Here is a 14,078-nt window from a genome sequence, read left to right as displayed (position 1 = left end):
GTCCGGCTTCTGTTTTATTTACGAAAGGATGGAAGGAAAAGCTCATGTAGCAGCGCTACACTTTTAACAGTGAAAGCGGTTCTTGGTCGAGGCTTTCATGAGACGCGCCGTGGTAACACGGACGCAGCCACAGAACATGACGCAGCGATGTGGTGAGTGCTTAGCCTCGCAAGGAGGAAAGCAAGCGCCCAGCCCAGGTGCAACGTAGCGGGGAGAGGGGGAACGGGCGCCTGCTCCGTGGCCAAGCGCATGCAGTCGGAGCCAAGGTACAGTGCATCAGCTGATAAGGTGTGTCGTGTGGGCGACGAACCAAAGTGCGCGAGTCCTTTTTGCGATGGAAAGATTGCATGGAGCGCCGGCGTTCCCCGGTGGAGGGAGATAGACGGAAAACGTTTATATATTTTTTTGGTGGTTGGGCGGCACTCCAGCGGGATCTTGTGCCATGTACAGTTCCCGACGGGGCCAGCAGGAGTGGCGCCCTTGATGCAGGGCCCCAGCGTCCCCTTCTGCAAGCCCGCTGAATCAGATAGGTCTGGTCTACACAGCAGGCACTGCTGGCCGGCGTTCCCCGGAGAACTCCTATTGCAGCCAGCGCCACCTAAAAGTTTTTTAACGAAAGTCAACAGTTATTTGAGAAATTTCTATGAAACTTCACGCTACAAAATGGAGCAATAAGACAATTAAGGATGAATTCAACAAATAAAACTTTTGAAGTCAATTGGTAGGCAGTGGCCGTCAGGGGTGCTGCTTGCAAAACGAATTGCTTAGCATAAATTTTTATTGCAAAATGGACCCCCCGACCAGCTCTGGACGTCGCACCTCTCTTGTATATTCGGTGACAACTTAAGAACGGCACCAGAAGTTGCCGCTGTGCCTTATCACCGTAGCCGGATGTTTCTCTGTGCGGCGCAAGTAGGGCGTTACTGGGAATATTTTGAACATGGCGTGAGTCGTTCCCGTGATTTTTTGGACTTCATATGCTTATAAACGACTCCAGTGACGACAAACAAACTGCGTGAGACAAGGCAGACGATATCACGCATTCATAGCAAACCCCTTTCAAAACGTGCGCGCACTGACGTCACGGGTCCGGCGCTTTGGCGGAGTGATACACTACATGAGGTGGTGCCGTTCTTGAGTTGTAACCGAGTATAGTACGCCATAGCCAAGGCACGGGATAGAGCACGCGCTGAGCGTAGGTGGGCAGAGTCAATGATGAGAGGGTCCTGGAGGGAATCGGTCTATTGGGGGGTGCGCACCCATCAGATGGTTCGGAGAAATATAGACGAGTGCGCTTGGCAGTCATTTCTGGAATGTTCGGAAAGAGGTAAAGTCGCACGCTCTCTGGAAGAAGCAACCACCCATCGGGAGTGGGCGTGCAAACGAGGAGTGATCTGCTGACTTTAAGAAGTTCTGTGAATCTTAACCTTGCAATTAGGGAATGCCAGGCAGTGTTGCTGGTGACATCGGCGTTCGCTATGCTAAGTCAGTGAAGCTGGGCTACCTTTTTATTCATTTTTTTAATGGACGAAACCAAACTATGTCCGACGTAGCTTCACATCATTGTTTCAGTACAATGCGCTGTAGGCACTGTAGCTTCGAGTTGCCTAGTTCTGGCGTTGCCTGAAATGGCAGTTCAGACCACTGACCAGTGGTCCGACGAAACTCGAAGAAAAATTAAAAGTTGCGTCTTTGGGAACCAGAAATAAAAAAAGGGCTACGAGAATGACCAGAATTGTAATTATGATGCATGCTTTTTCACACCGCTTGAGGCATCGTATGGTGGCATCGCATGTGCGCTTGTTATTCTCATGTTTTGTTTCTGAGTTAATTGTGTGAGGATGATAGGCTAGTTTTTTATAGCCTATTTATAGCATATTAGAGTTTTTAAAAGTTTATATACATTTTATACCCTTGGGCATAGAATAAATGAAATCTACTAGTCCCATATTGGAAACCATGCGTTCAGCGGCGACGGTCAGGTTGTCATCCTGGGTGGTACCCGCGGGCCCTCATGCGGTGAACTCGAGCTGACTGGAGACCCGGACATGTCTTGAAGAGATGGTCCAGAGTTGCATCAATGGCAGGGGCTATACAAAAAGGACACGTTTCCGGAGGAGCTTGCGTTGTCCAAGAGGTCGTAATCGCCACGGTCAAAGCTGCGCCCATGCGGGTTCTCCAAAGCGCCACCTCCTTGTGGCGGGTGCTAGATATTTCCAACTTTGCTATTTTAATTTTGTGTGTGCCAGATGTCGCTGGTAGCAGTCGAATTCAACAACTTTTTGTCGTTTTTTGGTCGGGCTATGTGACATTGGGCAACTCTTGTTTCGTTATATCTTTGTTTGCTGCCCTTTGTTTTTTCCAATGATCTACACATTTGCGATACGCTTTAACTTCGCCAATTACGCATTTTCGTGCAGACACAAGGCTTGTGGTTGGTTCTTTTTGCAAGTTTTGTTTTTGTTTATTTTTAAATTAGTGATGTCATAAGTGGGTTTTTCACGGTTTTTTCTACCCTTTTACATTTTCTTAGTTTGCGTATTTCATTCAAGAAATAATCTACACTCACACTATTGTAACGATTAAATGTCTTAACTTTGCCGATCAATCTTGTGCATGTGCTGCCCGCCTGGTGAAATGGTTTAACCACTCCACGCGGTCAGTGACTCTATGTCTATGAGTGCCATGAGTGCATGAGAGTGAGTGTTGAGTGACGTGACCGCGGGTGGGGACATGTGTGGGATTGATTGGTTCATGTGGCCAATCAATGGCTCATATTAATTATTTTGAAAGGGGTCTTCGCTCCTTATTTTTATTGTTACAGTTCCTTTAGGTACATATGTATATATATTTGCTGTGTTGCTGCCATTTCTTTATGAATCTGCCTCACTTCTACGCCTGTACCATCGACCATCACCTGCTGTGGAATTTCTGTTCTTGCTCCCCCCTTATGTAATACCCCGCAAGGGGCCCTGAAGGGTATAATAAATGATGATGATTTCATGGAAACAAAGCACTATTGCTATTATTAAATTTTTGTGCATACACAAAACGTCACCATTTTTGTGGTACGGATACTCGGGGAAAGAAGGCTTACGCATTAAAACCAAGGTTACATTCTACATAACCTACACAACCTTACTGTGATGCTCTGCCTTATGGCCAATACATGACATTACGCAAAAAAAAAAAAAAAAAAAAAACTCAAATTACAATTTCTGATGCAGCATTGGTTAACTGAAATTGCGACGACGTTGATTCCTCCACCCTTCTTGTAGGGTCTGGAGCTTCTTCATTGCTTATCGGGGCTGCTGAAGTGAGGAGGATTCCTCATAGTCAGGCTATACAAGCACGCATAGCACACGGGACAAAAGGTACTACTTTCTTAATCTTATTTCTTCCCTTTTCATCTGTGTTTCGTATTTACCGAAAAGTGCTTTCGTATAAAAAGCTGACCAAATCGTACCAAAACTAATGCCCCTTCGTCTAAAGACAGCAGTAGTTGAAACGCTTAGCTTTCTTTCGCGTGAGCGACTCGTTCACTGTCGTAGGGGATGTGGGGTTCATAGAGTAATGGGGACGGGAGGATCGTCGTCAGTGAGACTTAGCTTCATGTTAAATCCAGACTGCTTAGACCGCGTCAGAATGGTGCATTCGGATAGACGTCGGCTTCCTAACGAAAGCGACTCAGGTTCGATTGCGACCACAGAGAAGCATTTTTTTTTCTCAAGGCACTTGATGTGCCTTTGCTTATCATCATCATCGTCATTTTGTGAAACCAATTGTGTGAAGTTGGCTTTCCTGCATTGTGTTTTCTCTACGGGACGGTCATCATCAGTGAGGCATAGAAATTTCTGCTTTGATCAGAAAAAAAAAAAAAACAGCAATAATCAATGCACATCAAAAATCCACCTCGCTTCAGCAGCCACAATATGCGATGAACGTGCTCTAGACCCCTCGACCAACATAAAGGCACGAACATCGTCGCAGTGTCAGTCAATTTACCAATGCTGCATCCACTGTAACACAGTGACACATATAATTCATGTTATTTCTGTGTTAACGTCATGTGCCGGGCGTAAGTGGAACACTACAGCAAAGTCACATTAGTTACGTAGGACATAAGTTAAGCTTTAATTTCAGACATAGCTTTAGTGCTGTACTCACTCAAGTTTTCTTCAGATGTAACTCTGTTTAGTTGGGTCACGCTGGACTAACTCTAATTTTTATTTTGGGTTAGATGTAATGTAACTTTAATTTGCATTTCAAATTCATCAGAAATAAGCCTAAACACTGAAAAAAAAAGAAGAAAAGAAATGCTTACAAGTCTGATCGTGTGTATGAGGTGCTTATATTTTGTTTTCATGCAAGAACATGTCATTCAAAAGCTTCAGTTTTATAAGCCACATGAAACAAACTCCGTAAACTACTGTGTTGGGATGTCACTCAGACCGACAAGAGGGAGCGCTCTTTAATAATAATAATAATCTTTATTTCATGTTCCAAGTAGTACATGAGGGGGTGAAAGAAAAAGCTGCTGTTGGCAGCTTGACCAGCTCCCACCCCCTTTTTGCAAGGACAGCATACAGCAACACATGAATAACAAGAATGTGTGGTTTTTGACTGTTTCACAGGGAACACTCGGTGAAGGGGTTATAAATGTTACAGGATACTGAGTTGGAAACTTTTCTAAGCAATAATACAAGAGAAATAACCTGACAATGCACATTGAATTACAACAGTAAAATAATTATGCATATTAGCACACATGACCATTAGGCATCTTGAACGATACAGTACAGTTGCATACAGTATAGTAAGCGACAACATTAAACAAACAAGAAAAAATCGAAAAAAGAACTGAAATCCACACGCAATATAGAAAATGACACCCATAAAGTTTACAAGAACAATTCATAGATTTCCTTAGGATGAAAGCAGAAAGGTCTGCCGGCAAGTTGTCATTTACATGCTTCTCTGCGGGGATGGGGAGGAGGGAATAAAGACCCTAAAAAATCGAGCAGAAGAGAAGGGGAAAAAAAAAAAGTAAAAAATATGTAGCTTTGAGTAGGTGATGTAGAAGTCTGGATGGTTGCACAGGATGGGGATATTTAGTTCTAAATTGTCTCTGTGACACCGATGTGTAAATAGCTAACCCTTTTGCTGAGATGATGGAAACGGCCAGGGTCCAAAGAGAGCTTCCAACGATAGAGAGATATGCGGTTGAAGCGCTTGATCTTCTGCGCAAGGTTGTTTCTTTCCTGGCTGCATGGCAAACTTTCTAGCGAGATGTGCTCTACTGTTTCCGGCAATCCACAGTTGTCACAATAAAGATGTGTGGTTTGACCGAGGAGATGGCAGTAGGAATTCGTGAGTGCTGTGTTGAGACGCAACTGATGGTTGCTGCCTTTTCTATATGTCCTCTAAATAAGAAGGAACCATTTTGCATACCTCATGTTCTCATTCAACAGGTTCTTGGTTGGCGCCTGCAAGCCAAACCAAGCCTGAAAACTCAGCTGGATAGGAGAAGTGGAAATACGAGGCTGGCTCTACAACGCCTTGTGAGAAGTTCGTGCGTCCAGCCATGTCAGTCATTCAGATTGACTCGGACGAGATTGCTGAAGAAAGAGATTGCTACATGACACAGCACACTGCTGGCTCAGATAGAAATGTGCGTGTGGAGGTGCGCGTTACTGAGTGGTGGTGCTCCAGCAACGGAGGGGAACAGTCGAACCACCAGGCTGAGCCCTTAAACAGCATCATTCCAGAGACTGGCGGGCGCAAGGACAATGCCACAAAGTATGTCTGCCGCCTCTGCATCAGAGATTTTGGTGACGCAGCTAGCCTCGGATGTCACATCCAGGCACAACATCCCCACAAGCATTTACCCAACAAAACGGCGAGGGAGCATTCCACAAGGCAGCGCCATTCAGAGTGCATCGCTCAATCCGTTTACAACTGCCACCTCTGCTTGGATAGCTTCGGTGACGCGGCTAGCCTCGGAGAGCACGTCTGCGTCGCGCATTCCGGGAAGGTCACCCAGCGAGACGTCGAGTTTTTCTCGAACATCGAGATGCGTGCCAGCAGAGATCTCTTCAAGACACACAACTGCCCCTTCTGTCCAGAGGTGTTCCAAAGCAGGCCCAGCCTGGGAAGTCACATCCGGATGAAACATTTCGAAACTGGGTGCCATGACGCGAGACCCTCCACCAGCAAGCAGTGGTGTGACGCTGAGCGGGCGCCTACTACAAAACGCTACAAATGCCACCTGTGCGCCAAGCAGTTCAAAGACAGAGCCACGAGGCGTCAGCACTGCGGAAACGTCCACACCGCAAACAGAGAGGAACGTTCACGCAAACGGAAAGTCTACCTCTGCGAGCGCTGTTCCAAGACCTTCGACAGCAAAGACCGCCTCACCCGACACGTGTCAAAGCACTCAGGCAGTGTTTCCCTGTCGTGCCACCTCTGCCGAGCCGTGTTCTCGCAGAAGGAGTACTTGACGCGACACCTCCAGACACACCACGTCGAGAAGCTTTTTCGCTGCCCGCACTGCGCCAAGCGGTTCCTCCTCAAGGCCGAGATGCGCACCCATGTCCGAACGCACAAGGACGTACAGAAGTACGCCTGTAACTACTGTCCGGCTAAATTCTTGGCACGTGGCCGCCTCCAGAAGCATGTCACCAGGCACACGGGCATCAAGTTATCTGCATGCCCCAAGTGTCCCTTGCGTTTTGCCAGGACCAAGGATCTTGAGAGGCACTACAGTATGCAGCACCCAGAAAAGCATCAGTTCACCTGCGCTGCTTGTTCGGAGGTGTTCACTCAGGCCAACTTGCTCCAAGTCCACATTGAAGCCGCTCATCAAGATAAGCCACCACAGTGAATTCTCCACTGTGAAATCTCGAGCACCTAAGTAGGATATGGTAACAACACTCAAAGCCCTTTCGGTGTACTTTGAAGAGTGGAAAAAAAGAGTCGTGTTATGAAACGATGAATAGTATCGTGAATGTGATAATATTGCATATGCGAGTTGGTTAGACTTCGAAGCCCGTTTGTTCATAACGTGTCATCAAGCTACAGAGGTGCGCAGAAGTGAACAGCAGCTGATGCTGCCTGTAGATCTCGGTGCTGAACACTCAGGGCATCGAAATGGCGGCAGCTTTAAACCGTAGGAGCGTGTCCATGAATGCGCATCTGTTTTTTAACAGGGGAGTAGGGAGTGTGCACCTATGACCTTGTAAGCTTGGGAGGCTAGCTTTTAAATGCAGCGTTCCTTCGACTGTGTGTGGAGTCCAAAATTTGTTTGAAGTGGAGCCGGTGCGTCTAAGGCATGCCTACCTACTTTTATGATTTACTGGAACACACTCAGCCCAAGAGCCGTGCTGAATAGCCTACTAAGTGCACAAAGTGCCTCTGTGAAGAATATTTTGCACAGGGAAGCTAGTCACATGGGACACAGAAATAGTCAATACAAGTACAAATCTTGTAGTGAATTGAGGAAAACTGTTACCATCTAGCGCATTCTTTTACCGATGGCACATGTGCTGTCAGCACTGAGTAATGTTTAGAATGTTTAGCACCATTTTCTTTGTGTTCTGGATGTATGCAGTCGCTGTGATGTTTCCCGTTGTTCCGTTTATTTTTTGTGTTGTCAAGAACAAAATATTTACCGGTACAAATGTGAATTTGGATTTTTATGTGCGGAGGGTAGCAAAACAGGCTAAGCGCAGTCCAACGTTTTTTGTCAGGTGTACAAACTTGTTCTTGTACATGCTGAAGTTACTGCTTCTGCCCTTCTACTACTTGACATGCACACTAGAATTGCTAATGCAACATTAAGCTCTGTTGCAAGCTTCGCTTGTTCTTATCCGTGTACCTTTCTAGGTATCAGTTCCTACCTGCTAGTCTCGAGTTTACGTCTTAATAAATGAACAGCTGCTCTAAAAAGGCAAAGACGCTTCCTTAATTCCAACCTGTATGCTTCCTGAACAAGTTAATCTGTGTACTTTTAGTTCAGCCTCACTAATGTTTGTGGCAGGTTTTATTTTCTCTGACATTGTGTGTTCACTTGTTTGTAAGGTCACCAGTCATAGTGTTCAAGTGTTCAATGAATTGTAAAATGTGCCTCAGAAATGCCATCCGTCTAAGTCAGTCATATTTATATTCCTTCTGGGTTTCTGGTGTTCTGTTTGAAGCCATGTATATGCTAAAAATGGCTGTCACTTCCAAGTAGACATTGCGCTTTGTTAGTCTTCTTGAGTGCAATATCTGTCCAGTGCCAAATACTTGTTATAATGAAATGTATGTCACTCGTCATGAAGCTGTGCTTTTTGATCTGAATACCTGACATTAGCTCAACTGCACGCTTAGCGAAGAGCGCAAACAGGTCTTTGTTTGAGATGTCTAATGTCTGTGATTAGCAACCACATTGGCTCGTGTTCCGCCTCTGACATTGATGTCACAAGTTTAGAATTTTTAATCTTTGGTTGTCAAAACTGTCACTGCTCCAGAGTATCAGCCGTGGCTACTCTTTAAAGCATCAGCCCGAGTTATTTTTGTTGTTTTGTCGGCGGAGAAGTTTTTTGAGTTTGTGAACTCCATTCTTGTTGCATCTAGTCGTGTACCGCCGTTCCGGTAACCAGTCAGTCAGCCACAAAACTTGGCCTCACTGTAATGTACATTCATGGAAAACTTGTGATAACACACTGTCAAGAGCTGAGAGATTACAGCCTTCATTGGCTCACATAACACGGTGCTTTGTTCCTTATAAAAAAAAAAAACGTTCATTGTTTTTCAAATTCTTTTACAAACACCCTCAACAGCTGAGAGGGCACAGTCATTATTGTCATACACAACACATATTGTATATTGCTCAAATCATTCACTGTTGTTTTTGTTGTTTAGCTGAGACGTGCTTTTATTTTTACGTGTACACATGGTCACAATAACTGTCTGTGGCACAGGGATTCTTAGAAGCTAGAAGCCAGTTTATTTCCGCATAGTATCCGTTACTTTACTTTTATATCACGCGTTATTGTTTACACCGTCATTCATTTGTGAAAGTTGTGTAAGACCACTTCTTGTATGTGCGTACACATTGTCACAATAAAGTTCCTTTCACGAGGTACCCCTCAAAGCTGTCCTTCTTACGTGTGTACCAGAATAGGTCGCTTTTGGTAGCTTAATTTGGTCTGTTTAGGTTTTGGTGACTGCATTAGTGTTGTAGTAACGCCTACGACACGTTTGAATCGGCTTCAGAAATATACACACTCGCTTGCTAAGTGATGTCAATTATACCCCAACGCGAAAACGGGCTACTTAATTGCCCGCGACTATCTTAAACAGAGGTTGCATGGTGCGCGGCCATTTCGGAAACTGCGTTTTTTCTTCCTTCTTATTTCGCTTGAAACATAATCTTCAGAGGTGTCTACAATCGCTTAGTCCTACGGTGTACATTTACGGGTACTGTTTTTACACTGCGGTTATTCCGACGGTGGCGCGGGATGACGTGTAATGCATCTAAAGCGGAAACAAACAGCAATCACCGTTCGCAAAGGCATAAGCAGGTCTGAAGATGTACATGATGTACACACCACCGAATACGCTGCTTGAGAGCCAGGTTTCTTCATCTGCGAATTCGCTGGTGTCGTAGATCGCTGTGAACTTTCAACCTTTAAAGGGCAAAGAGTTTGCGTACGTTTGGAGCACTGCAAAGAACAGCGGGAGACCGTATCTTGCCGCAAACACCGAGGTTAACAAGCGTTGGTTGTTCTTTCAAGACAGGGCGCCATTGAACGTTTCTGCTGCAACTACCTAGATGGCGCGCAAGTCTGGCGGTCCTCTTTTGAATGATCCGCAAGTAATGTAATATCGCAAAGCATATTGTCAATATTTTAAGTGTATAAAATATAAACTAAGAAGTATTTGCAACTTGGGTTTGAAACTTCTACTGTTAAGTTAATGTTATCATACTGCAAAAGAATAAAACGTACGTAAGAGAAAGGTGACTTGCACCACTGTGGACGTTCTGAGGGCCTGGTTGAAGGGCGTCCTTCGGGACGCAATATTTGTCAGCTTTGCGCAGAGGCAGTGTCGCATCCAATGAGGTCTTACCGAGGAGCGACTATTGCTAGTTGAAAACTTTTCCCAATACCCCGCCTGGACGACGTGAAATACCGTCGGCCGTGGCAATTTTTGGCAGGCCCTACGGGGCTTCGTATCAAAACCAAAATCAGACTTCCGGCAGAGTTTCGTGGTGTACTGGCACCAAGGCCGAGAGCGCTATTGCTATGATGAATACACGAAGAATGCGGAAATTAAATTAAGGCTCTATGCACACGGGGTCAGGCTGTATTGATACTTGCTGAACCAGACACCGTTGACGAAAGACTGACTTATTAACGGTCCTGTCCGCTTGTCCTGTGTCTTGTCCTCTGTCCGCTTGTCCTGTGAGTCAACCTCACGCGCTGTTACGTCTTGGCCAGCGAAAAAAAAAAAAAAAAGAAGCCGAATGGCACTACTGGAAAGGCAACTTTGCACAAAGGAAGGGCACGTGATGAAGACGACGGAATAACAACAACAACTCGGCCTTTTCATAGATTTCACGAAGGCCTTTGACTGTCTTAATCATGATATACTAATACACAAACTAAGGCTTAATGGTATACGTGAAACTCCGTTATCGTTACTCCAGTCTTACTTAACCAACAGGCACCAATGCGTTTGTATTGATGATAACATTTCATCCTTTTTGCCCACAACAACGGGTGTACCGCAGGGAAGTGTGCTGGGACCCCTCCTTTTCAATGTATTCATTAATGATATCGTAAAAATTGACTCGGAAGCAAAATTTATAATGTATGCTGACGACTGTATTTTACTGATATCTGGTAAATGTGAAGATAATTTAATAATGAAATGTAACGGTATTCTTGAAAGGTTGCACTCATGGTCCCAATCCAACAGAATAAATATAAACCCAGCGAAAACAAAGGTAGTTATATTTAGAGCAAAACACAAACCAGTGAAACTAAACCATATCATTAAATATTCAAGCAGTACCATTGAAATAGTAAATGAAATCAAAACTCTTGGTGTCCCCTTTTCAGCATGCCTCAGCTGGGATACCCACATCAGTAACATTTGTAAAAAACTTTCTTCAGCAACAGGGGCTTTGGCCCGCACCCGGTCACTTCTACCTTCAAAAGTAAAACTGAAACTCTACTTTGCATTATTTGAATTCCACCTCAATTACTGCAGCCTTGTCTGGGCAACCACGACAAAAACAAATATAACAAAAATTCAAATATTGCAAAAAAAAATCATGCGACTCATTTCAGGTGTGCATTATTTATCACCAACAGCCGGTATATTTAACTCCTATAATATTATAGCCTTTCAGCATATGTATAATTTCCGCATCGTACGCTCCTTTTATTTTTCATCCGTCCCATTAAAAAACTTCTTATCGTCTACAGCATTGCTAACACATACAACAAACGTATTAAACACGCGCAACACTGACATCTGGAACATATCCCGCTTTCGTACAAACTACAAGCTACAATCTCTTCGGCATAACCTTCCTGATATTCTTAACAGATTTAAAGCAGTACAACATTTTTCATTTAAGGAAACCCATCGATATTTTGTAGACTTGATACTACTTGATGAGAGTTGAATTATTTATGGTGTTTTTCCTGTTTCAGTTGTTTTGCCAGTGTCTGCGCTTATGTTTTTAGTAGTTGTTTGTTATGTCGGAGGTAAAACCCGCTCTCTCTCTTTGTATTTTGTCCGCTTATACGTTTACTTATTCAAACAATTATCCGTCACTGCTGCATTGTACTAAGTTACGTACATCTGCTTGTCCCCTTATTTCCTTTTCTTTTATTTTGCTCACGAACAGTGATCTTTGCTAATGCTTCATTCAGTATCCTTCTTGTTATATGCTATGTTTTGTGATATCTACTGCAATTTTTATTGTTGTTGTTTATATCATACACATCTTCAAAAAAAAATATTTCACTTGTTCCTAATATTTTTTTCTATATGCAATGTCTTGTATGCCGCGCCATGAATCGCCTGGGCCCTAGTCAAGTTGTTTATACAACTTTTAGTCCAGGAATCCATGTATATTCATTTAGATCCATTTTGGTGAATAAACGAACTGAACTGAACTGAACAAAAAAACGCTTCCCGCGGTCGGAATTGACTCTGGGTCACCGCGTTGCGAAGGCGACGTCTATCCGGTTGCGCCATCATGTTTACCGCTGTTACAAACATAAGCATCATTACAAAAAAAAAAAAAAAACTATTGCATCATCACTGTACCCGATGTGGTATACAGCGCTGGTTGGTAAAATATTCTGATAAGGCGAAAGACACGATTCACTCAGTTTCACTGCTCGCGCTAGAATGATCGCTTGAGCCGCAGACCTCGCTGTTGTACACAAGGCCATCTTCCAGGCAACACGCGCAGTGCAGCTTCACGGCACAACGCGCATTACCGTGTTTGTGTTTATTCGTTGTAATAATTTACCGCCACGTGGGAGACTGATCTATGTATATTACCAATGTTTTCTTCAAAATAAATCAGTTGTGAGTGCAGCGCTTTACTGCCTACTTCTCGTTCCTTTTTTTGTGCCGTGTTTTTTCCTCGCTGGTTTGGTTTTTTAAGGCCATAACTATTGCAAAAAACTCAGCTTCGAATATAGGATTAAAATGAGGTGAACGATAAGAAAATGACCAATTAAGTTGTGGACTGAAAATTCCCACACCCGCCCTCCCCGCACGTTGCGAGGCATCCGTTGCCACTACCACATGTGAGCGCAAGTTCCCCAGATACTCGTCCAGCAAACCCATCAGTATCCGTGTGGATATCAGTTTGGTGTTATGGGGGGAATACGTTATCGAGGGACATAGGAGCAGGTACGACTTCAGGTAACATCGCAATAATTTCCGTAAGACTGATGTTGAGCGGTGAAAGCAAGCTTTGCGCATATACACATTGAGGACGATTGTATCGAAGCCACGGAGAGTTAAAAAACAATGCTGGCTGAGCCACCATCAATGACAAAGATTTGCTCAGAGGAGACTCGAAGATTCTCATCATAGTCTGCACTGTCAAAAGTTTGAATCGAGACTCTAGATACGGCAAGCGGGCCTCTAAATACAGAATGTTATTTGCCACATATCGCGGAAGGCCGAGGCACAATCTCAGTGCTGGTCGCTACAAATGAATAAGAGGTCGGAGTTTGTGCGCTGCTTCAACCGAAAAGAAGACACACCCAAATTCTACAATGGGTCTTACATAACCACCGTAAATAAAGAGTAGGGTGTCCCTCCGCATGCCAATTTTTCTGTTGCTAGCTCTACGTAACAATTCTAGAGCTTTTTCACCTTTTGTCGAAATGTGGTTTATGTGCGGGCGACAATCAAGCGGACTGTCATAGATAATACCCAAGTATTTCAAAGCAGTCACCTGAGGAATGATCTTCTCCCGATAACTCAAACAAAGGTTAACAGGAGTGGATAGTGGAAACCCCAGGACCGCGCATTTAGCGACGTTGATGGACAAATTCAAGCCTGTAATCCATCTCTATATAACCCAGATGTGCCTGTAATTGTTCATATATAGACCATGAATATTCCGCGCAGCGGAAAAGAAGGCTATGTCATCAGCATATACATAAAAGAAAACTGTCGGATTGATTGGAATAGAACTCAGCAATATATCAAAAAGGATGTGAGAGAGAACCGATCCTTGCGGAACACCCCTTGTTCGCTGTCGAGTCGATGAATGAAAACCATTTTGAAAACAAAAGAATTGACGACCGATTAAAAATTGTATCCAGGAAATGATGTATTCGGGAAGACCACAATAGTTGAGTTCGGCAATCAGGATGCTATACTCCACGCCGTCATATGCTTTGGCCACGCCCAGTGTGACCAGCGCGCAAAGCTGCTTACTTCTGCGGGAAAATTGAATTCTGCCCTCCTGCCCTCCAAGTCAACGTGAAGTGACCAAATAGAGAAGCCTGGGCGGAAGCCGATTTGATTGTGACTAAAAATATTTTCTT

The 14,078-nt window shown here is 44.2% G+C and overlaps 1 protein-coding gene and 1 non-coding gene across 2 annotated transcripts; both read left to right on the top strand.

Annotated features, from left to right (window-relative positions):
- The first annotated feature begins 5,857 nt into the window (after positions 1–5,857).
- On the top strand, positions 5,858–7,666 carry LOC144158836 (uncharacterized). The gene has a single exon (XM_077690000.1). The coding sequence runs from the start codon at positions 6,074–6,076 to the stop codon at positions 6,881–6,883; it is 810 nt and encodes a 269-aa protein (XP_077546126.1). The 5' UTR covers positions 5,858–6,073; the 3' UTR covers positions 6,884–7,666.
- Positions 7,667–10,072: 2,406 nt separating this feature from the next.
- LOC144160190 (U4 spliceosomal RNA) lies at positions 10,073–10,213 on the top strand. The gene has a single exon (XR_013320375.1). It is a non-coding gene; the product is annotated as a U4 spliceosomal RNA (small nuclear RNA).
- Positions 10,214–14,078: the final 3,865 nt, after the last annotated feature.

Source organism: Haemaphysalis longicornis, unplaced genomic scaffold (assembly GCF_048455015.1).
Source record: "Haemaphysalis longicornis isolate Haplotype H1 unplaced genomic scaffold, Haemaphysalis longicornis Haplotype H1 scaffold_10, whole genome shotgun sequence".
Classification (NCBI taxonomy): Eukaryota; Metazoa; Arthropoda; class Arachnida; order Ixodida; family Ixodidae; genus Haemaphysalis; species Haemaphysalis longicornis.
The sequence above is the reverse complement of the archived record's forward strand: the minus strand, read 5'-3'. Positions and strand labels throughout refer to the sequence as shown.